General features: G+C 43.6%; 2 protein-coding genes across 8 annotated transcripts in view; one reads left to right on the forward strand and one right to left on the reverse strand.

The window, feature by feature from the left end:
• Positions 1-1,371, reverse strand: part of slf1 (SMC5/6 complex localization factor 1) — a 92,952-nt gene extending 91,581 nt beyond the window's left edge. For all 3 annotated transcript variants that reach the window (XM_078397035.1, XM_078397034.1, XM_078397033.1), the window contains exon 1: positions 1,103-1,371. The gene's annotated coding sequence lies outside the window, so the exon portion shown is untranslated. The remainder of the gene's footprint in view (positions 1-1,102) is intronic.
• A 153-nt stretch (positions 1,372-1,524) lies between these two features.
• Positions 1,525-25,350, forward strand: part of kiaa0825 (KIAA0825 ortholog) — a 269,652-nt gene continuing 245,826 nt past the window's right edge. For 3 of the 5 annotated variants that reach the window (XR_013547071.1, XM_078396491.1, XM_078396495.1), the window contains exons 1-2: positions 1,561-1,625; positions 23,619-23,758. Coding sequence is in view for 4 of the 5 variants with exons in the window: in XM_078396491.1 (XP_078252617.1) it covers positions 23,628-23,758 (131 nt within the window). In the remaining variant the exon portion in view is untranslated. Of the gene's footprint in view, positions 1,626-4,845; positions 5,061-6,581; positions 6,657-23,618; positions 23,759-25,350 lie in introns of all 5 variants that reach the window. The other 2 variants (XM_078396492.1, XM_078396493.1) reach the window with 2 other exon arrangements.

Raw genomic sequence — 25,350 nt, forward strand, 5'->3', positions numbered from 1 at the left:
AGGCAGAGAATTCCACACCTTCACCACTCTCTGACTGAAAATGTTCTTCCTCATCTCCGTTCTAAATGGCCTACCCCTTATTCTTAAACTGTGGCCCCTTGTTCTGGACTCCCCCAACATTGGGAACATGTTTCCTGCCTCTAATGTGTCCAATCCTCTAATTATCTTATATGTTTCAATAAGATCCCCAAGGGCCACCTGCCTCTCCAGGGACTTCATGATGTGCAAGGTCAGCGCCACCGATGCTGACCTCACACTTGGTGGAGCTGGGACGTGTCCTCTTTGGTACAGGAACTAGGCAGAATGTCTTCCACATCACAGGACCCCTCTCCAGGCTCTGGCTGAAGATATGCTGGAGTACTCCGCACAACTGACTGGCGTATGCTTTGAGTACCCTAGGGCTAACACCATCGGGACCCGCGGCTTTGCCTGGGCAGTCTTCTCAGCTCTTTCCTCACCTGCTCAGCTTTGTTAGTCAGGTGCGACAAAGAAAGGGCAGAGGAAGTGTAATTGCTCTTCATACTGTTCCACACATCCTTCATGTTGTTCTGTATAAGTTTCAACTCCGTCCTGTAGTTGTCCTTGCCCTGTCTTAGTCTCACCTTCAGATCTTTCTGTACCTCCCTGTCACCATTCCGGAAGGCCCTCTTTTTCTGGTTGAGAATGTTAGATGGGGCATCTTGGTTGGCATGGACAAGTTGGGGCGAAGGGCCTGTTCCCATGTTGTACGAGTCTATGTACGATACATAGAATCTATGACTCAGTGGGTCAAGCCGCAGCATCTGTGGGTTCAAAGGAAAGATGGATGCTTCGCATCGAAACCATACAACATGCTGCTCGACCCGCTGAGTTCTTCAAGCAGAATGGTTCTTTCATTGAAAACCAAAGGACGGCTGAGAAAGAGCACGTTATAAGTAGAGACAGAGTACCACTGCCATTCGGGAGGTTTCACTGGCTATAGTTAACTTGTGACGACTGGGGCGGCATTAGTCCAATTCAACTGTAATTAAACTTTCATGATTCAGTTAGACCCCAGCGTTTTTTTTAAAGAAAGCAAAATATACATTTAAGGTCAGAAATAGCAAATTCCTGGGGACGTTACCTTTGCCGTTATAACGCCAATGGACAAGTTGCCGCTGTTTTTGGAATGAGTATCCGAGACTCTCTCCCGCCAGCACCAGCGATCTCGCGCTGCCCGCCGTTGCTCCAGGGCCGCTCTCGCGCGCAGATTCAAACCAGCGTCCACCGCCAGAAAGTCAACACCTCCTTCCTGCCGCTCTCACCCCGTACAGAGGGAAGAGAAACAACCTACATGTCGCAAATAGACCAATCGGCAGCATGGTTTGCACAATCGTAACCTGATGCACCATTAATATTTTGCGCTGCTGTATTCGTCGTGTTGCTTATATTACATCAAATACTCTCGCTTGTCTTGTGTTGTTGATTCTGCACCAACCGCCGCTGTTGGCCTATAAACGTGCAGTCTCCTCTCCCTCCCTCCCTCTCCACTCCTCCCGTTGGTCCGAGTCGCTCGCGCTGACGCTCGCGTCGCGTATCCGAGCGACGATCCGGTTGGTAAACACGGCGCTGAGTGAGGCTTCCAGCAAGAAGTCAGTGGTGACCAGGTAAGTTTTGCAGACCCAAACTAGCTCAATCAGCTCTTTCATCTTGTGTGGGATCTGTTCAAGTACATTGTGGCCGTTATTTTTTTTTCCCGTTCTTCGTCTTTTTTGGCGTGGGTTTGTACAATTTATTTTTAGATTGTGCAGTAAAGGCCCCGAAATGGAAATTCAGGCCTGCCGAGATTCAACAAATACGTCTTTTAATATTTCGATAGACAAATTTTGTTTTCTACTTAGAACCAATTTCGCCATTCATTTTTTAAATCATTTCAGACCCACATGGTAGTTTTGATGTTCAGTGCGGGAATGTTGCTGCAGTTGTTGAAAATTTGCTATTCACCGCCTTCGTTTCAATGACAGAAGCTTGCTTGGGTATATGATTTTTGGGATTTTAAAAGAGGAAAAGAATACAAGAACGAAAGGCACAAAGGGGTCTAAAAGGGTGGGGGTGGGTGGATTTGAATGCAAATGGAATATTAAAATTGGCACATCAGTAGCCAGTGTATTTAGGTGAATGGATTGACAGGACTCAATAGACAATAGGTTCAGGAGTAGGCCATTCGGCCCTTCAAGCCAGCACCACCATTCAATGTGATCATGGCTGATCATCCACAATCAGTACCCCGTTCCTGCCCTCACCCCATACCCCCTGACTCTGCTATCATTAAGAGCTCTATCTAACTCTCTTGAGAGTATCCAGAGAATTGGCCTCCACTGCTTTCTGAGGCAGAGAATTCCACAGATTTACAACTCTGAGTGAAAAAGTTTATCCTCATCTCTGTTCTAAATGGCCTAACACTTATTCTTAAACTGTGGCCCCTGGTTCTGGACTCCCCCAACATTGGGAACGTGTTTCCTGCCTCTTGCGTGTCCAATCCCTTAAAAATCTTATACGTTTCAATAAGATCCCCTCTCGTCCTTCTAGATTCCAGTTCATACAAACCCAGTTGCTCCAGTCTTTCAGCATACGACAGTCCCGCCATTCCGTGGATGAACAGGGCATGGAGCAAGTTAGGGTGTGGTGTAGCAATGGTCAAATTAGGAGATGATGCAGCCATTGATAAGGTCTTCAAGAGTAAGTAAGCTGAGGTGAGTGTTGAAAGAGGGATGGGTTACAAATTCTGATGTGGAACTAAGGTGGTATCATCATTACTTTAAGAGAAAGGTAAAGATCAACTATGCAAGTCAGCCTTGATGTTGGTGATGGGCAAATTATTGGCATAGGATAAATCAGCTTTAGAGAGGCAGGAGATAAATATGCCTCGTCAGAATGGATTTGTCAGAAAACTATGTACAGTTCTGTTTCACAGTGCAGAAAGATTTTGCAGTAATATGACAGAGTTACTGAAGAGACTTGAGGATGTTATTCGAGAATTATAATTCTGAGCTTCACATTAAAGGCAACGAGCAGCAGAGAAGGAACTTATTCACAGTCACAAAAAAAATAAATTGCAAGATAGGGCCACGGGCAAATTGCATCCAAAGTCACTGATTCTATGACTTTGCATGCCATTTGTTAAATTCAATTAAGAGTGGGTTTGGTGTCAAGTAGAGTGCTAGATACTTGCATCTAGAAAAAGGATTTCATCTATTTTCACAGTATTAAAACCATAGCGTTTGGAGCTGGTATTTCAGCTCTTCGCGAATAGCTTGATCTCCTGCTTGTGATCCAATCAATACCACTCCTGAGGAGATTGTACTCAAATGGACACAGGAATGGTTCAATGATTCAATGGTATTCTGTCACGTGTACCTGGGTACAATAAAATTCCTTTTTTACATTCAGTTCAGTAAAAACCTTACTATACACAGGTACACTCATACTTGGGTACAAGAATGTAGGAAGAGTGGATTGCACTGAGGCAATACACAAGAGCCAACATGTTTCTGGCACCATATTGTATCCTTCAAGTTCAGAGTTGTTAAAAAAAGTAGTCATAATTAGGTTGTAAGCACCCGTTGTCCCTCCTTGGAGCGCAGGAGGATGAGGGGGGATCTTATAATGGTATACAAGATCATGAGGAGAACAGATTGGGGAAATGCACCGTGTTTTACCCAGGCTAGGGAAATCAAGAACTAGTGGACATAGGTTTAAGGTGAGGGGATTTAATAGGAACCTGAGGGGCAATTTTTTCACACAGAGGATGGTGGGTGTGTGGACCAAGTTGCCAGAGGAGGTAGTTGAGGCAGGTACTATAACATTTAAAAGACATTTGGACAGATATATGGATAGGAATGGTTTTGAGGGATAGAGGCCAAATGCAGGCAGGTGGAACTAGTGGGGATGAGGCATCGGCAGTCAGTGTGGGCAAGTTGAGCCAAAGGGCCTGTTTCCGTGCAGTATTACTCCTCAATTACTCACCGTGGCAGCAAGCCTCCTCCCTCTGGATAAAAGTATTCACACAGGGTTTACAAGTGATCACCTTCAACTCTCAGCCTCCCTCCCCAAACCCCTCAGAGCCTCCTTGGTGAACCAATTTATTTGAATTTATTGGCTGCTTGTGGTTCTCCAGTAAGCAGCTGGACTGGACTGTTCTGTACGAACAGTGATCTGCTACATGCAAAGGTAGACACAAAAAGCTGGAGTAACTCAGCGGGACAGGCAGCATCTCTGGAGAGAAGGAATGGGTAATGTTTCGGGTCGAGACCCTTCTTCAGACTGATGTCAGGGGAGTGGGCGATACAGAGATAGAATGTAGTCGGAGACAGTAAGACTGGTGGGAGAACTGGGAAGGGGGAGGGGATAGAGAGAGAGGGAAAGCAAGGGCTACATGAAGTTAGAGAAGTCAATGTTCATACCACTGGGGTGTAAGCTACCCAAGCGTAATATGAGGTGCTGTTTCTCCAATTTATGCTGGGCGTCACTCTGACAATGGAGGAGGCCCAGGACAGAAATGTCAGATTGGGAATGGGACGGGGAGTTAAAGTGCTGAGCAACCAGGAGATCAGGTAGGTTAAGGCGGACTGAGCAGAGGTGTTCAGGCCTGCGCTTGCTCTCGCTGATAGACGGGAGTTGACACCTGGAACAGTGGATACAGTAGATGAGGTTGGAGGAGGTGCAAGGGAACCTGTGCCGCACCTGAAAAGACTGTTGGGGTCCTTGGACAGAGTCGAGGGGGGACGTAAAGGGACAGGTGTTGCATCTCCTGCTTATATGCAAGCAGATCCCTTTCTTATTTGGAATAAAGACATTGCATGTTGGAACTTGGTTTTTCTCATGCAGAAGTAAAGATACCTACTCAAGACTGGCCAGCACTTGACTATTCCAGATTGCCACTTCGGTCTGAAGCCAATCAGGACAAGAACTTTTTGTGAACTGTCAGGAACATTTATACAACCTTGAAGTGAAAGAGAGCATCTTCTCACCAACCAGACTCAGCTACATAGGGGCAAATGGCAGAAGTGCAAGAATACTGAAATCTACTCGTGTGTTGTCAGGTATTAAAGACAGTATGTTAAATAGCTTTAGATACATGTATCATGACTTTTCATTTATGCATCATTTTCCCTCGCATTGTATAAATTTTGAGCTAATATCCAATGGATTAAGGTGTTGCCCAATGTTTAAAACTACAGTATGAGTGATACACTGATATGTTTTCTGTAAGCAAAGCACTTTCTTATTTGGAGTGAAGACATTGCATGCTGGAATGTAGTTTTCTCATGATATGTCCTACTCAAGAAAGGTATTCAACACTGGCCTGCAGCCAGCCATCCAGAATGCTTTTGCAGTCTGAAGCCATGTCAACCAGGACAGGAGCTTTTAGTGAATTGTGAAGAACATCTGTGCAACCTATTAAAGATTTAAACGAGGGAATTAAATGTAACATCTCCATGTTTGGGGGTAGGGTGTTGACATGGATAGAAAATTGGTTGGCAGACAGGAAGCAAATAGTAGGAGTAAACGGGTCCTTTTCAGAATGGCAGGCAGTGGCGAGTGGAGTGCCGCAAGGCTTGGTGTTGGGACCGCAACTGTTTACCATATATATATTAATGATTTGGAAGAGGGAATTAGAAGCAACACTAGCAAGTTTGCGGATGACACAAAGCTGGGTGGCAGTGTAAACTGTGAAGAGGATGTTAGGAGGTTGCAGGGTGACCTGGACAGGTTTAGTGAGTGGGCAGATGCGTGACAGATGCAGTATAATATAAATAAATGTGAGGTTATCCACTTTGGCGGCTGAAACAATGAGGCAGATTATTATCTCAATGGAGTTAGGTTAGGTAAGGGGGAGGTGCAGCGAGATCTGGGTGTCCTTGTACACCAGTCACTGAAAGTTGGCGTGCAGGTACAGCAGGCAGTGAAGAAAGCTAATGGAATGTTGGCCTTCATAACAAGAGGATTTCAGTATAGGAGTAAAGAGGTTCTTCTGCAGTCGTATAGGGCCCTGGTAAGACCACATCTGGAGTATTGTGTACAGTTTTGGTCTCCTAAATTGAGGAAAGACATCCTTGTAATTGAGGCAGTGCAGCGTAGGTTCACGAGATTGATCCCTGGGATGGCGGGACTGACAAATGAGAAAAGATTGAAAAGACTAGGTTTGTATTCACGAGTTTAGAAGGATGAGAAACATAAAATTATAAAAGGACTGGACAAGCTAGATGCAGGAAAAATGTTCCCAATATTGGGCGAGTCCAGAACCAGGGGCCACAGTCTTGGAATAAAGGGGAGGCCATTTAAAACTGAGGTGAGAAAAAACTTTTTCACCCAGAGAGTTGTGTATTTGTAGAATTCTCTGCCACAGAGGGCAGTGGAAGCCAAATCACTGGATGGATTTAATAGAGAGTTAGATAGAGCTCTACAGGCTGGTGGAATCAAGGGATATGGGGAGAAGGCAGGCACGGGGTATTGATTGGGGACGATCAGCCATGATCACAATGAATAGCGGTGCTGGCTCGAAGCGCCGAATGGCCTCCTCCTGCACCTATTTTCTATGTTCTATGTTTCTTTGTTTGCAGATGACACAAAGCTGGGTGGCAGAGTGAGCTGCGAGGAGGATGCTATGAGGCTGCAGGGTGACTTGGATAGGTTCGGTGAGTGGGCAGATGCATGGCAGATGCAGAATAATGTGGATAAATGTGAGGTTATCCATGTTGGTAGCAAGAACAGGAAGGCAGATTATTATCTGAATGGTGTCAGATTTGGAAACGGGGAGGTGCAACGAGTCCTGGGTGTCCTTGTGCATCAGTCACTGAAACTAAGCATCTAGGTACAGCAGGCAGTGAAGAAAGCTAATGGCATGTTGGCCATCATTGTGAGCGGGTTTGAGTTTAGGAGCAAGGAGGTCCTACTGCAGTTGTACAGGGCCCTGGTGAGACCACACCTGGTATTGTGTGCAGTTTTGGTCTCCTAATTTGAGGAAGGACATTCTTGCTATTGAGGGAGTGCAGCGTAGGTTCACTAGGTTAATTCCTCGGATGGCGGGACAGACATATGAAAGAATGGGTCGATTGGGCTTGTATTCATTGGCATTTAGAAGGATGAGAGGGTATAGAAACATATAAAATTCATAGAAACATATAAAATATATTTCAATATAAAATATAGAAACATATAAAATTCTTAAGGGATTGGACAGGCTAGATGCAGGAAAAATGTCCCCATGTTGGGGGAGTCCAGAAACGGGTCACAGTTTAAGAATAAGGGGTAGGCCATTTCGGACTGAGATGAGGAAAAACATTTTCACCCAAAGAGTTGTGAATCTGTGAAATTCTCTGCTACAGAAGGCAGTGGATGCCAATTCACTGGATGTTTTCAAGAGAAAGTTAGATTTAGCTCTTGGGGCTAACGGAATCAAGGGATTTATTGGGGGGAAAAGCAGGAACAGGGTACGGATTTTGGATGGTCAGGCATGATCATATTGAATGGTGGTGCCTGCTCAAAGCGCCGAATGGGCTACTCCTGCATCTATTGTGCTATGTTTCTATGTAACCTTGAAATGAAAGAGAGCATGTTTTCACCGACCAAACTGCAGCTATGTACAGGGGAAAAGGGAAGTATTGCAATAATGACAAAATGTACTTGCAAGTTGCCAGAAAATGAAAGACATTAGGTTAAATAGCATTTGAGACATTTGTCACTTTTCATTTATATATAATTTGCTGTCACTTTGTATAAATCTTAAGTGAAAGTCCAATGGAATCAACATCTTGATGAATGTTTAAATCTGCTGAATGAAGCTGCTCTGAGGAAAGTGTATTTGGCACAAAGATTAATCAGGGAATTTGAATAATTATGATCAAGTATATAAACAGCATAAGTGGATTTACAGATATGATCTGAATCTAGGCTCTCACAGATCAATGTATATCTCTTGTTCCAAAACATGTAATTACCTCTTCATGGCCTCAGGGAAATAATGTCATCACACACAACCCAAACTTTGCAAACTTTACATCTTTGCATATCAGAAATGTTCCTGTAAGCAATTCTTTTAAAAAAAATGGTGTATCTGAAGTTGAAATCCCTCTTCCGTAAAGTGTCTTTTTCAGATTTTAAATACACAAATACAAAATTTAGGTAATCAAGGCATTGAGAGGATCAGCACCAGACAAGAAGCCCACGTCATATGTTGGCAGCTTCATTTTTTGCAAAGAACATACTTAATTAATTGGAAGGCTTGTCAAGTGTGAAAACAATATTTGTCCAACTCGACATTGATCTTTGATAAGAGTTAAATGAATGTGGAACTCCGTTCTGCTGCAAAAATTTGAGTGTCAGTAAGATAATGCAGACCTTGTGATTTGACAGGAATTGTTAAAATCTGGACAGATACAGGAAATTGAACGTGTGAAAATGAAATTGACATTGACATCCTCAATTATCTTCTACTTGAATAATGATAACTCGATTTAGATGGAGACCCAAAGTGCCTAGTGTAACAGGTTAATTTTTGGCAGTATTTGCCACCAAAAAGGATGAAAAAACAAGGCATAATGTTTTTCGAAATTTGCCATTTCTAAGGTTTTCAGTGAATGGTTATTTTCTGATTTGTTCCAAATCCCTTACTCCGGCAGATTTTTAAGATATGTTTACAGGTTCCTACAGTATTAAAATCATTACATATTTTATTGAACAGTAGCTTCAAAACTTCATTTAGATTTAGATTTTCATTGATTAAGTACCGTAGATGATCCTGGGCCAGTTTAGTCCAAGGCCTCCAGGCTACACCATTCTACAATTTAGGGCGGCACAGTGGCACAGCGGTAGAATTGCTGCCTTACAGTACCAGAGACTCGGGGTTGGATGCTGACTTTGGGTGCTGTCTGTACACGTGGATTTTCTCAGGGTTCTTCCCACATTACAAAGATGTGCAGGTTTGTCGGTTAATTAGTTTCTGTAAATTGTTCCTAGTGCGTAGATAGAACTAGTGTACGGGTGATCACTGGCTGGTGCGGACTCGGTGGGCCAAAGGTCTGTTTCTATGCTGTTTCTCTAAACAAAATTAAACTAATGCACAAGACCCATGAAGAATTACTGAGCCAAGGAGAGAATTTGATGTTGGATGCGACATGGTGATGGGTATGGAATTCAGAATAAATGCAGACATGTGGTGGGGGTATAAGATCTACATCAAGCTTGTGAGTCTTGTGAATGTGAATATAGAATGTTGCTCAGTCGTGTGTAGGATGTGTGCTTATTGAAGTCACTGCTTGTCCGGTGGCTTCTATGCACATGTGCTTTTTGAATTGGAAAGACCTGGACTCTTAAACTGAAATGTATACTTTACTGCATCCCCTGTATGGTAGGTATATCCTTTCTTGGGTAAAGAGATTAAAACTGTATCAACCTCGCACATGGGATTGCATTGAAAGCTTGCTGAAAATCCAATATTCTACATCCTGTGCAGAAAGGAACTGCAGATGCTGGTCTATACCAAAGATAGACATAAAATGCTTGAGTAACTCAGTGGGTCAGGCAGCATCTCTGGAGAGAAGGAATGGGTGAAATTTCGGGTCAGAACCCCTCTTCAGACTGAAAGATAGAGGTGGGGGGGGGGGGTCTGGAGGCAAGAAAAGGCCAGAATAAATCAGGACTGGCAACAGATGATCTTGGGCCATAATGGCCCATTGTTGACTGGGGAAGATGTGCTTATGGGAGGGATTCAAGTAGGCAAATAGAGGAACCGGTAGGATGAATAGGTGGTGGAAGGGGAGGGGGGGGGGGGGGGGGGGGAGAGGTAATGCAGGAGTTACTTGAAATTAGAGAAATCCATATTCGTACTGCTGTGTTGTGAACTGTTCAAGTGAAATATGAGATGCTATTCTTCCAATTTGCATATGGTCTCACTCTTACAGTGGAGGAGGCCCAGGAGAGAAAGGTCAGCATGGGAATAGGAATGGGAGTTAAAATGTTTGGCCACTGGGAGATCGTGTCGGGCAAAACGGACAGCGTAAGCGTTCAGCGAAACGATCACCAAGCCTACGCTTGGTTTCACCGATATAAAGAAGTCCGCACCGAATACAGTCTATGAGGTTGAACGAGGTACAACTAATTCTCTGCCTCACCTAAAAGGAATGTTGGGGTCCCTGGATAAAGTCACGTGTTGCATCTCCTGTAGATGCTAGGGAAAGTCCCTGGGGAGGGGGTGCTTTGGTTAGGAAGGGATTAGTGAATCAGGGAGTTGCAGGAGGGAACAGACTGTAGAAAGCAGAAAAGGGTGGAGATAGGTAAATGTGACTCATGGGGGGGATCCTGTTTGAGGTGACAAAAATGTCAGAGGATGCTGTGTTACATGCAATGGCTGACGGGGTGAAAGGTGAGGACTAGGGGGACTCCGTTCCTGTTGCAACTGGGGGAAGGGGGTGCCAGAGCGGAACTACAGGATACAGAGGAGACAAGTTTAGTTTATAGCGTGGAAACAGGCCGTTTGGCCAACCGAGTCTGCACAGACCAGTGATCCTCGTACATTATATCCTACACACATTAGGGACAATTTACACATACACCAAGCCAATTCACCCATATACCTGTACGTCTTTGGTGTGGGAGGAAACTGAAGATCTCGGAGAAAACCCACACGGTCACAAGAAGAACATACAAATTCCGTACAGACAGCACCCGGAGTCAGGATCGAACCCGGGTCTCCGGTGCTGCAAGCACTGTATAGCAACAATTCTACCGCTGCGCCACTGTGCCGCCCCAAAGCAGATGCCCAATCCTGGGTGGACGTGTGAGGGCCTGCTCTATGACAGAAGGGGGGAACCCCCGTTCCCTAAAGAATGAGGACATCTCAGATTTCCAAGTGTGGAACATCTCATCTTGGGAGCAGATGCGGCGGAGACATAGGAATTGGGAGCAGGGGATAGGGTCTTTACAAAAGGCATGTGGGAAGAAGTATAGTCCAAATAACTGGGAGTCAGTAGGTTTGGAATAGATGTGTAGGAAAAAAAACTGCAGATGCTGGTTTAAATTGAAGGTAGGCACAAAATGCTGGAGTAACTCAGCAGCTCAGGCAGCATCTCAGGAGATAAGGAATGGGTGACGTTTCCGGTCGAGACCCTTCTTCAGACTGATGGACATCAGTCGTTGGTCTATTTCCTGTGATGGAGACGGTGAGATCAAGAAAGGGGAAGGAGGTTTCTGAGATAGTCCAGGTGAATTTGAGGACAGGTTGGGAGGGAGGGGAGACAACTGGGCTAGACAAGGATGGAGTTAAAGGGAAAGAGAGTATAGGAAAAGTTAAGAAAAACCCCAGAATTAATGGGACAGAAAGCTCACGAAGGGACAGGAGGGTATGGCCAAGTAAAATAGGAATTGATGTGAAAGGTGAGGTGAGTAATGGATTCAAACATTATATATGAATGCACGAAATATAAGAAGTAAAGTGGATGAGCTTGAGGCTCAGTTAGAGACTGGAAGGTATGAGATTGTGGGGATTACAGAGACATGGCTGCAGGAGGATCGGGACTGGGAACTGAATATTCAGGGTTATACGTCCTACAGGAAGGACAGGCAGGTGGGCAGAGGAGGTGGGTAGCTCTGGTGAGGGATGAAATTCCTAATGGGAGTTATCTACAGGCCCCCAAACAGTAGCCTGGATATAGGGTGCAAGTTGCAGCAGGATTTAAAATTGGCATGTAACAAAGGTAATGCCACTGTGATTATGGGAGATTTCAATATGCAGGTAGACTGGGAAAATCAGGTTGATTCTGGACCCCAAGAAAGGGAGTTTGTAGAGTGCCTCCGAGATGGATTCTTAGAGCAGCTTGTACTGGCAGCTTGTACCTACCAGAGTGAAGGCAATTCTGGATTTAGTGTTGTCCAATGAGCCAGATTTAATAAGGGAACTCAAGGTAAAGGAATCACTAGGAGGTCGCGACCATAATATTATTAGTTTTAATTCGCAATTTGAGAGGGAGAAGGTTAAATCAGAAGTGTCGGTGTTGCAGTTGAACAAAGGGGACTATGAAGGCATGAGAGAAGAGCTGGCCAAGGTCGACTGGAAAAGGATCCTAGCAGGAATGACGGTGGAACACCAATGGCATGAATTTCTGGGCATAATCCAGAAGATGCAGGATCATTTCATTCCAAAGAGGAAGAACGATTCTAAGGTGAGCAAGAGGCAACCGTGGCTGACAAGGGAAGTTAGGGATGGAATAAAACTAAAAGAAAAGATGTATAACATAGCAAAGAGTAGCGGGAAGCCAGAGGGTTGGGAAACTTTCAAAGGACAACAGAAGGTAACAAAAAGGGCAATAAGGGCTGAAAAGATGAAGTACGAGGGTAAGTTGGCCAAGAATATAAAGAAGGATAGTAAAAGCTTCTTTCGGTATGTTAAGAGAAAAAGATTAGTAAAGATAAATGTGGGCCCCTTCAACACAGAAACAGGTGAAATTATTATTGGTAACAAGGAAATGGCAGAAGAGTTGATCAGGTACTTTGGTTCTGTCTTCACGAAGGAAGACACAACCAACCTCCCAGATGTACTAGTCGGAGGATCTAGGGAGACAGAAGAACTGAAAGAAATTTGCATTTGGAGAGAAATAGTACTGGGTAGACTGATGTATACATCACAGGACTGAAGGCTGATAAATTCCCAGGGCCTGATGGTCTGCATCCGAGGGGACTCAAGGAGGCGCTAGAAATTGTGGACGCATTGGTGATCATTTTCCAATGATCTATAGATTCAGGATCAGTTCCTGTGGATTGGAGGGCAGCTAATGTTATCCCACTTTTCAAGAAAGGAGCAAGAGAGAAAACGGGGAATTATAGACCAGTTAGCCTGACATCGGTGATGGGGAAGATGCTGGAGTCAATTATTAAAGAGGTAATAACGGCGCATTTGGATAGCAGTAAAAGGATTGGTCCAAGTCAGCATGGATCTATGAAGGGGAAATCCTGCTTGACTGATCTTCTGGAATTTTTTGAGGATGTGCCTCGTAAAATGGATGAAGGAGAGCCAGTGGATGTAGTGTATCTGGACTTTCAGAAAGCCTTTGATAAGGTCCCACACAGGACATTGGTGGGCAAAATTAGAGCACATGGTATTGTGGGTAGGGTATTGACATGGATAGAGAATTGGTTGGCAGACAGGAAGCAAAGAGTAGGAATAAATGGGTCCTTTTCAGAATGGCAGGCAGTGGCGAGTGAAATTGAAACTGGTAGAGTTGCTTTCTCACAGCTCTAGTGACTCGGGTAGCATCGTCCAGTGCTGTCTTGATGGAGTTTCCATGTTCTCCCTGTGACAAAATATTCCATGTGTCTCCAAGTAATGCAGATTGGTCTGTTAATCGGGCGCTGTAAATTGCCTCTGGTGTGCAGATTAGTAATTGAAATCTTAGGAAAGTGTGAAGAATTTATAAAAAGGATTAATGTTAATGGGTACTTGATGGTCAACATTCAGCCAAGTCAACTTTATTGTCAAATGCACAAATATAGTGAGGTTCAAATTGTGCAGTTCAATTACAATTACAATTCAAATTGTACAAACAATGTTTGTAGGGCAAGGCGGACAGAAGGCTGTGCTGTATTCTCTATGATTCTATTTTGAAGGAAAGAGTTGACTATGATACTCAATACCAGCATGTGCTTATTCCACCAGTGTAGTCTACAACCAAATGGTATGTTGATTGGATTGTCCATTTTAGGTAACCCTCTCTGTTGTGTTTCCTGCCCCCTCCCTGTCCTTCCGATCCTCATCTAGTCATCCCATTTTTATCTTCTTTATATAGCTCCCCGCCAACACCCTATCAACCATTTTTGTTCTCCTCTTCCTCCCTAGATGCACATTTCACCCATAGTCTATTCCCCCAACCTATTCCCACCCCCACTTCTCTATCTCATTCTGGTTCCATCTGCCATTCATAATAGTTTCCATTATCACCTTCATTATTTAACACATTCCAGTACTAGTGGCCTTTATGTTCCTGCTCGAAGGAATTATTCACAAAATACTGGAGTAACTCAGCAGGTCAGGCAGCATCTCAGGAGAGAAGGAATGGGCGATGTTTCGGGTCGAGATCCTTCTTCAGTCTGAAGAAGGGTCTCGCCCCGAAACGTCGCCCATTCCTTCTCTCCTGAGATGCTGCCTGACCTGCTGAGTTACTACATGGGCGACGTTTCGGGGCGAGACCCTTCTTCAGACTGAAGAAGGGTCTCGACCCGAAACGTCACCCATTCCTTCTCTCCTGAGATGCTGCCTGACCTGCTGAGTTACTCCAGCATTTTGTGAATAAATACCTTCGATTTGTACCAGCATCTGCAATTATTTTCTTACACTTTATGTTCCTGCTGATCACCCTCCAGCTGCTGTCTCCACCTTCACCCACCCCTCCTCCTACCTGTCCTCATCTGTTACTTTTTTTTAAAGTGATACAGCCTCAATCTAACACACAAATGCCTCTCTGTACTGCATTCCTCCCTCTTCCTACCTAGATGCATCTTGCCTGCCATTGTTCACCGTCCTCGGTCCACAAATGACCTCTAGCTCCTATTTCGCCAACCCCCCTTCTCCATCCTCTTTATACTGGCTATCTCCCCTCTCCACTGTCAATATTATCCTACAGATGCTGCTCAACCTGCTGAGTTCTTCCAGTAGTTTGTTTGTGGCTCCAAATTTGCCCAACCCTCTCCTTGCCGCTAATGTTCTCGAATTCAGACAACATTGAATTTAAGTTTAGTTTATTGTCATGTGTACCAAGGTACAGTGAAAAGCTTTTGTTGCGTGCAAAGCAGTCAGCGGAAAGACAATACATGATTACAATCGAGCCATCCAAAGTGTACAGATACATGATAAAGGGATTAACATGAATAATGTTTAGTGCAAGATAAGGCCAGTAAAATCTGATCGAAAATAGTCTGAGGGTCTCCAAATGAGGTAGATAATAGTTTAGGACTGCTCTCTAGTTGTTGGTAGGACTGTTCAGTTGCCTGATAACAGCTGGGAAGAAACTGTCCCTTAATCTGGAGGTGTGCGTTTTCGCACTTCTATTCCTTTTGCTCAATGGTGGACAAGGTGCGACTTATCCTTGATTCTACTGGTGACCTTGCCAAGGCAGCGTGAGGTGTAAATGGAATCAATGGATGTTAGTCAATGGATGGACCTCAATGGATGGTCTGGGCTGCATCCACAATTCTCTGTAATTTCTTGTGATCTTGGATGCTTTCTACGGCGCATCTGTAGAAGTCGGTGAGGGTTATTGGGGACATGCTGAACTTCCTAAGCCTTCTTGGGAAGTAGAGTCGTTGGTGTGCTTTCTTGGCCATTGCTTCAATATTGGTGGTCCACGAGAAGCTGTTGGTGATATTTACTCCAGAAATTTGAAATGTTTAACCGTCTCTACTTCAGCACTGTCAATGCAAACCGGGTATGTGTCGAGGCTTCCTGAAGCCGATCAATATCTCCCTCATCTTGCTGACATTGAGAGAAAGGTTGTTGTCTCGACGCCAGGTCATGAGGTTCTCAATCTTCTTCCTGTACTCCGTCTCATCATTATTTGATATTCGGCCCACAATGGTGGTATTGTCTGCAAATTTGTAATTTCTTTTAATTAATTAATTAATTAATTAATTAATTTTTATTTTTACAGAACTTTTTAGAAAACAAGCCCTCCCACCCTTCCCCCCACTCCCCCTTATACTAACCCCAAATAAGAAAAAGAAGAAAAGAAAGAAAGATTAAAGATTGCCTGGGTGTTGGGGGTCCTGCACACGCCCCATGGAATTCCAAACAGAATAAACTGTATATATATGTACATCTCTCCCAAAAGGACCATTGAGAATATGAACAATTCTTCTATATATATAGGCCCATCTTTTGTAAATAAGGACGCCAGATATTTTAAAAAGTATCATATTTGTTCCTTAAATTATAAATAATTTTTTCAAGTGGGATACAGTTAGAAATGTCATTATTCCAAAGGTCCATACTTAAATAGGAATCTGATTTCCAAGTAACTGCGATAGTTTTTTTGGCTACTGCTAATGCAATTTTTATAAATTCTTTCTGATATTTATTCATTTTAAGTTGTGGTCTTATTCCTTCAACATCACCCAATAACAAAAATCTTGGGTTGTATGGAAGTTGTATTCCGATAATCTGTTCTAGAAAATTTCTTAAGTTTGTCCAAAAAGGTTGTATTTTTGAACAGGACCAAGTAGAATGAAAAAAAGTACCAATTTCTTGATTGCACCGAAAACATTGGTCAGATAAACTTGAATTTATTCTCTTTAATTTTTGAGGTGTGATATATAATTGATGCAGAAAGTTATATTGTACTAGTCTAAACCGAACATTTATTGTATTTTTCATACTGTCAAGGCATAGTTTTGACCAATTTGTTCCATCAATATTAATATTCAAATCCGTTTCCCATTTTCGCCTTGATATATGAATTCCTTGTTTAGGGGGCTTTTTTTGAATTAGATTATATATAATAGAAGTAAATTTTTTAATTTGTCCTTTTTGAATTAGGTTTTCAATTTCCTTAGATTTCGGCAATAACATTGTTTGACCCAGTTTATCTTTTAAATAAGCTCTTAATTGAAAGTAACAGAAAAGAGAATTATTTGATATATGATATTTATTTTTCAATTGTTCAAATGACATCAATATACCTTTTTCAAAGCAATCACCTATATATCTAATCCCTTTTTGATGCCACCTATATAGAAGCTGGTTATCCATTGTAAAAGGTATCAATCTATTTTGAATCAAAGTAGTCTTTGCTAATAAAGATTTTTTTGTTTCATCCTCAAAATTTACCTTATTCCATAATCCGATCAGGTGTTTTAATAATGGAGATTCTTTCAGTCCCCGTATCAATTTAGGTTCCCATTTATATATAAAGTCTTCTGGTATATTTTCTCCTATTTTGTCTAGTTCTATTCTTGTCCTTGCTGGGTTTTTTTCTTCAAAAAGAGATGCAATAAATCTAAGTTGGTTTGCTTTATAATAATTCTTAAAGTTCGGGAGTTGTAATCCTCCTGAATCAAACTTCCATGTCAATTTTTCCAACGATATTCTTGACATCTTACCTTTCCAGAGAAATTTCCGCACATATTTGTTTAACTCTTGAAAAAACTTCTGTGGTACTTGTATTGGTAATGTTTGGAATAAATATTGTAACTTCGGAAATATATTAATTTTAACGGCATTAACTCTTCCTATTAACAAAAATCTTGGGTTATTGGTAATGTCATCCATTTATCAAGGTCTTCTTTTATTTTTCTTAGTATTAATAAATAATTTAATTTATATAAGTTCTTCATATCATTATCAATTCTTATACCTAAATACTTTATACCAATTAATGGCCATCTAAATTGGATTAGGAATCGACATTGAGTATAATCTCCTTTAGTAAGGGGTAAAATTTCACTTTTATCCCAATTTATTTTATAACCTGATATTTTTCCATATTCTTCTAATCTAATTTGCGCAACGAATCTAATGGTTTTGTTAAGTATATCAAAACATCATCTGCAAATAAGTTAATCTTAAATTCTTCCTGATTGACTTTAAAACCCTTGATATCTGGGTCAGTTCTAATTAGTTCAGCTAGCGGTTCTATCGCTAAATTTGTAAATTGAATCAGATTTGTACATGGCTGCACAGGCGTGGGTGTACAAGGTATAATGAAGGGGGCTGAGAACGTATCCTTGCAGAGCACCAATGTTGAAGATTATCATAGAAGAAGTAGTGAACCTTTGCGCCATCATCTCAACAGGATCACAACATTCTTCCTGGAGCATGGCATGCCGAACCTAACGGCAGCGGCTGACTAGCAGTCTGTCCGTCTTTTTTTGTTGAGTGTCGGTGTTGGGATGATTTTTATATATATTTTTTTGGTTGTGTATGTGTGGGAGGGGGTGGTGGTGTGTGGGGGGTGGGTGTGGGTGGGTGGGTGTGGGGAACTTTTCTCTTCCTCACGGCGCGGGGTGCGGCTCGGCTGCGGGGCCTAACATCCCCCGGTGCGGCTCGGCCGCTGGACTTACATCGCCCGGTGCAGCTCGGCTGCGGGGCTTAACACCGCCCGGTGCAACTCGGCTGCGGGACTTTACTTTACATCGCCCGGTGCAGCTCGGCTGCGGGGCTTAACACCGCCCGGTGCAGCTCGGCTGCGGGGCTTAACACCGCCCGGTGCAACTCGGCTGCGGGACTTTACTTTACACCGCCCGGTGCAGCTCGGCTGCGGGGCTTAACACCGCCCGGTGCAGCTCGGCTGCGGGGCTTAACACCGCCCGGTGCAGCTCGGCTGCGGGGCTTAACACCGCCCGGTGCAGCTCGGCTGCGGGACTTTTCACCGCTGGTGCGGCTCGGCTGCGGGACTTAACACCGCCCGGTGCGGCTCGGCTGCGGGACTTTTCACCGCTGGTGCGGCTCGGCTGCGGGACTTAGCTGCGCAAGGCTTGGTCGCGGGCCTTTCATCGCCCGGTTCGGCCGCGAGACGTTTCAGCGCCCGGTGCGGGGACTGTGCGGGTCGGTCGGGGACGAGCTGTCTGTCCGTGGGCGTGGGGAAGAGAGGGGAAGTTTTGTTGCCTCCATCACAGTGAGGGGGTGTTTGGAGTCACTGTGATGGACGTTTGTGTTGGGGTTATGTGTCTTGTGTTCTTTTTTTTTTCTATGACTGCTATGTAGTTTCGTTCGGTACTTCGGTACCGAACGACAAATAAAGCTCTGTTATACCTGTTATACCTGTTATACTTCAAATGTGGCCGAACCAATGTTTTTTGACTGCTGAAAAAAGATGCCCCAGTTTCAGTCTCCCATCAGTGAACCTGATGAACTTGTGCTGCCACTTTCAGTGACCCCCATATTCTCTTTATATCAATGTGCCAAAGAGTCCTGCCATGTACTGTATTCTTTTGTTTTGTATTTGATCTCCCAAACTGTAGCACTGTCTAGATGACACTTCATCTGACATTTCTCCACCTATATTTCCAACTGATTAACATCATACTCTATTCCTTGACAACCCTCCTCGCTATCCACATCTCCACCTCCCATTTTTTGTAGTATTGGTATTGTAGTATATCACAAACAACGGTGGTCCCAGTCCTTGTAGAACAAGGTCGACACAAAATGCTCGAGTAACTCACCGGGTCAAGCAGCATCTCGGGAGAGAAGGAATGGGAGACGTTTCAGGTCGAGACCTTTCTTCAGACTGATGTCGGGGGGGGGGGGGGGGGGGGGGGGGGGTGGGACAAAGATAGAATGTAGTTGGAGACAGGACTAGTGGGAGAACTGGGAAGGAGAGGGGATAGAATGGGAAAGCAGGGACTATTTGAAGTTAGAGAAGTCAATGTTTGTACCCCTGGGGTATAAACTACCCAAGCAAAATATGAGGTGGTGTTCCTCCAATTTGCACTGGGCCTCACTGTGACAATGGAGGAGGCCCAGGACAGAAATGTCAGATTGGGAATGGGAGGGGGAGTTGTGGAACAATACTGTTTACAGACCTCAATACGATCATTGTTATACTACAATCAAGAACACATATCGCTCTACTCCCCTTGCGGCTCTGGGACTCTATGATCATTGTTCAAGAGAGAGCTAGATAGAGCTCTTAAGAATAGCAGAGTCAGGGGGTATGGGGAGAAGGCAGGAAGATTGAGAATGATCAGCTATGATCACATTGAATGGCGGTGCTGGCTCGAAGGGCCAAATGGCCTACTCCTGCACCTATTGTCTATTGTCTATTGTCTAGGAGAGAGTGACTCCATGGTCGTTGTCTTTAACAAGGTTAACCTCAGCCGAGAGCTTCCAAAATACAGACATCACGTTACTTGCCCCACCAGAGAGGAGAGAGCACTTGACCATTGTTACATTACATTTAAGAAAGCGGCACGGTGGCGCACGGTAGAGTTGTTGCCTTACAGCGAATGCAGCGCCGGAGATTCAGGTTCAATCTTGACTACGGGCGCCGTCTGTACGGAGTTTGTACGTTCTCCCCGTGACCTGCGTGGGTTTTCTCCGAGATTTTCGGTTTCCTCCCACACTCCAAAGACGTACAGGTATGTAGGTTAGTTGGCTGGGCAAATGTAAAAACTGTCCCTAGTGTGTGTAGGATAGTGTTAATTTGCGGGGATCTCTGGGCGGCGCGGCTCCGGTGGGCCGAAGGGCCTGTTTCCGCGCTGTATATCTAAATCTAAATCTAAAATAAATCTAAACGCATATCGCTGGGCTCTCCATGCGGCTGTGGAACTCTGATCATTGTTTAGTTCACCTTATTCTGACCTACAGGCAGAAACTAAAATCTGCTATGCTTGTGGTCAGAACAATGAAAAAGTGGACAAGCGAGGGCACAGTCAAAAAGGCCCAACCGAGGATGCACTTCCTGTGGCAGCTGAGAAAACACAATCTGCCACAGGCAATGATAGTCTAGTTTTATAGTGCCATCATAGAGTCTGTCCTCACCTTCTCCATCATGGTCTGGTTTGGCTTAGCCACCACGCACGACATCCGGAGGCTGCAGCGCATCGTTCGATCAGCCGAGAATGTTGTTGGCTGCAACCTTCCCCCCCCATCGACGAACTGTACACTGCAAGGGCCAGGAAACGAGCGGGTAAGATCATTTCTGACCCCTCTGACCCTAGCCACAAACTCTTTGAAGCGTTTCCCTCTGGAAGGCGACTCCGGACTGTCAAAGCCTCCACAGCCAGACCTAAAAACAGCTTTTTTTTCCATGAGCAGTAGCCCTACTCACCAACCAAAAGTCTGTAGCCTTCTTTTGTTCTGGTATTTTATTTCATTCTTCACATGTTAAATTATAATGTTTTATTCTTAATTGTTTTCTGTATATCGTGTTGTTACTTGCGAGCAAAGCACCAAGGCAAATTCCTTGTATGTATACATACTTGGCTAATAATATTTATTCAATTCAATTCAAGTCTGAAAAATGCACCTCCACCATCACCCGCTGTCTTCTATGACCATGTCAATTTTGGATCCAATTTGCCAACACACCATGGATCCCATGTTACATTAATCTTCTCAACCAGCCAACCATGAGAGATCCTTGTCAAATAAATCCATGTAAACAACATGGACTGCCTTATCATGAATTGTTATTGGCACTTTTTTAAAACACTCAATCAAATTTATAAGACAGGGGCCTCCCTCGCACAATGCCATCTGAGCATTCCATGCCTTTCCAAATATGAGTAAATCTAGTCTTTAAGGATCCACAATCCCTTGGACTAACCCTGGAATGTCTTCTCCAGCACATGTGTGCTAGGGAGATGCGGGCAGACTCTGGGGAGTGTTCTAATGGAATGCACAGGTTTTGTCTTTGTTCCACAGCCTCGTGGTCAATAAAGCACATAATGAAGTTTAACTACTTGTCGTTATTCACGCAACTTCATACATGGTTTAGCAGTATTGATCCGCAATTTCATCGGCTTGAGATTAGTGAATTTTTCACTCCCTTCTCTGCAAGAGGGATCGGAAAGTTTGTTTGCCTAACAATCATGGCTAATGCATTCCAGAAGCCGGACCCACTCATCTTCGACAGCAACATCGGCGAAAGATGGCGCATCTTCGAGGAAGCATATGACATTTTCATTGCAGCCGCACACTCCGAAAAGACACCCCGCACTCAAGCTTATATTCTTAACCTGGCGGAACAGGATGCCATCGAACGCGCAAGGTTGTTTGTGTATGCGGAGGAGGTGAGACAGCCTGCTCCGGGTGGCGGAGAAGAGGTTGTCACCCCTGCTGAATCGAAAGATGATCCTCAGCGTCTCAAGAGGAAATTTCGTGAGTTATGTAGCCCTCAAGTTAATCTCACCTTGGAGCGGCACAAATTCAACACCCGGAATCAGAAGGCGGGTGAGACTATTGAAGCGTATGTTAATGCTTTAAAATTACTAGCAAGGAGCTGCAAGTTTGGAGGGCTCTGTGACGAACTTATCAAAGATAGACTGGTATGTGCCATTTGTCACGATAAACTAAGGAAGGTACTTCTGACTGACTGACTTGACATCAGTTAAGGCTATTTCTGTCTGTCAAGTTCATGAGATGACGGAATAGCATACTGAAACACTAACTATTGTGCAGCGATCTACCATGAGTGTTGCTGCTGTTCAGGCTGGGTTCCGGGGCGAACGTAAGCCTGAGATAACAAAGAAAATCCACTTGGAAAAGGCTGGGACAATGTTTATTACTGTCTGCAGCATTTGTGGAGGCAGCCATGCGGCTCAAAGGGAAAAGTGTCCAGCTTTTGGTCAGCAGTGTTATGCTTGTAGGAAACGCAATCACTTCAGGAGATGCTGCGAATCCACACAACAGACATATCACAGGGAGAAACCCAAACAGCTTGCTCACCAGTTGCAATCAGATCAAACCGACAGCTGTGCTATGAGACGGTCGGTGTTGATGGGATCACACTGTAAATGGATTTGTGTGATGCACAGAGGGTAAGAAACGACGAAGCTATGGTCACCATGTAAGATAATGGTGTTTCGGTAGAAATGAAGGTAGGCACTGGTGCTAAATGCAACGTGATGTCGAGTAAGTCCTTTATGCGTCTGTGGGATGGTGGACAATTAAAATCATGCAATAAAGCCACCACCTTAATTTTGTATGGAGGCACCAAAATCAAACCGATTGGAATGGTACAGTTGCAGTGCCACCTAAAGGGACAGTTATACACACTTCCATTTTATGTTGTTCAGGAAGGTGCTGTGCTGCTGTTAGGACTTGGTGCATGCCAGGAAATGGGGCTGGCCTTGTTCAGCAAGGATGTACACCAGCTGACCCCGGTTCAAGATGAGACACCACACCAAATTCTAATGGAGTTTAGCGATCTCTTTACCGACGTGCTTGGAAAGCTGCCAGTGACCTATTCAATGACACTGGACCTGGATGTGAGACATATTGTTCGACCTGCACATCGCATTCCTGTGGCCATGCGGGACTGGGTCAAAGCTGACACGGATCAGGAATATAGTGACTAGAACTAGAAATAATTGGGAGTCAATAGATGTTTGAAGTTGAAGATAAGGGGGAGAAAAAGAGAGAACAAACGAAGTATCTGAAAGAGTGGAGATCACAGTGTCACACAGCACGGAAATAGGCCCAGGGGAGATTGTTCAGATCACCACTGATCACAGTCCTCCAGTCCAAAAAACAACCTTCCTTCACCACTATGAAGCCAAATCTACACCCATTTTGCTCAGCATCCATGTGTTTTAAAGAAGTGAATTTTCCAGCAAGTGAATTCTGTCTTCCTATTTGAAGAATGTTGCCGACTTCTTTTCTTTTACAGTATTTTCTTGGGCCACAAAGCAATGCTGCATTTTCCTTACCTCTAATACTTTTCCGCACTAAACAATTGCCTTTTGTCTGAACCCAGCTATATGTTTAAACATATCTGGTACGTTGGTTGATCATTAACTTGAAACATTAACACTAGATCTTTGCCTACAGATCCTCTGTTTTACTAAAAATTTCCATGCTGATTTTAGAAATTTTCTATTTGAATTTTATGTCAATGAATTTCTTTTCTTTGATCAGTGTTTGTTAAATCATTTCTGTAAACTGTTATTTTTAGATTTTGGTCATGGCTGGGGAAGGAGATTACCATTTGGATTATTCCTGTTCAGGCTACATGTTGGATTGCAAACCTGGGGATTTGGAACTGCATCAAGCTCTTGGTGATATTGATGAGCGACTGAAGCAGAATGCTGCAGGGTAGGTTGTTCTCTATATGGCATTTCATAGATTGGATGATTAGCAGCAGTTTTTTCAGCCAAGATGCTGGTTGAGCATGGTGATTCTTTGCATGCTCTTCCAAGAGAATGATCTATTATCATCAGAAATAATTGCACTATTCATTTAAATCTCTTTCCTACCTGCAAGTATAGAACCATTTCTAAATGTTCTAATTACATTTTTTGATGTGCTACACTGCTGATAACGATATTCTGCATTCTGTATCTTCCCCTTTCCTCTACCTATTGTAATTGAGCTTGACCTGATTATATTTATGGATAGTATTATCTGTGATCTGATTAGAAAACATGCAAAACAAACGGTACCTCGGTACACGTGAGAATAATAAACCTAAACATAGAATTGTATGATCATATCTAGTTTTGTAAGTTGTTGTTTCCTTGAATTAGGTGCAAGTGGTTCTAGGATTTAAGAAAAGGGGCACTGAGAAGGCTAATCAGCCCATTATTTTTAGGCGGTCAAAATTATCTTAATCACAAATAATTTGATATAGAGTTTATTACAATTTACAGTTCCAAATGACTTGCCGGCGAAACTGAATCAGACAGTTCTGTATATTAATGTTTTACCAAGGAAGTAATGCACTGCAGGTGGTGGTTTGCTGATGATGAGATATGATGTTTCTGTGCTACAGTGCCCATCATGTATTTATTTCCCTCTGTACTCCACAATTTGAGATTTGTAATAGAAAAAAAATCACATGTGGTTAAAGTGCACATGGTCAGATTTTATTAAAGGCCATTTTTATACATTTTGATAGAAATTACAGCTGTGTTTGTACATCATCCCCCCATTTCAGGGCACCATAATGTTTGGGACACATGGCTTCACAGGTATTTGTAATTGCTCAGGTGTGTTTACTTGCCTCCTTAATGCAGGTACAAGAGAGCTCTCAGCACCGAATCTTTCCTTCAGTCTTTCTATCGCCTATGGAAACCTTTATTGCTGTTTATCAACATGAGTACCTAAGTTGTGCCAATGAAAGCCAAAGAAGCCATTACGAGACTGAGAAATAAGAATAAAACTTGGAGACCTCAGCCAAACCTTAGGCTTACCAAAATCAACTGTTTGGAACATCATTAAGAAGAAAGAGAGCACTGGTGAGCTTACTAATCGCAAAGGGACTGGCAGACCAAGAAGACCTCCACAGCTGATGACAGAAGAATTCTCTCTATAATAAAGAAAAATCCCCAAACACCTGTCTGACAGATCAGAAACACTCTTCAGGTGTCGATTTGTCAATGACCACTATCTGCAGAAGACTTCATGAACAGAAATACAGAGGCTACACTGCAAAATGCAAACCACTGGTTAGCAGGATTGTGTAAGAATTGTGTAGCTAGGTAAATTTGACCTAGCATTTTGGAAGATCAGCCTTGCAAATGATCTTCCTAACTTAACCATGTCGGTTTAGCACGAATCAAACTGATGCCTCTTGGTTTTTTTCTTGCAGTAAAACCAAGGATTAGTAAATATAGACTGAGGTGGACCCGATGGGTCCAAATTTCTCCTGCGGGCCTCTCCTGGGGCAACCCAAAATAGCAACCCTC

The sequence above is a fragment of the Rhinoraja longicauda genome, chromosome 3 (genome assembly GCF_053455715.1).
Source record: "Rhinoraja longicauda isolate Sanriku21f chromosome 3, sRhiLon1.1, whole genome shotgun sequence".
In the NCBI taxonomy this organism is placed as follows: Eukaryota; Metazoa; Chordata; class Chondrichthyes; order Rajiformes; family Arhynchobatidae; genus Rhinoraja; species Rhinoraja longicauda.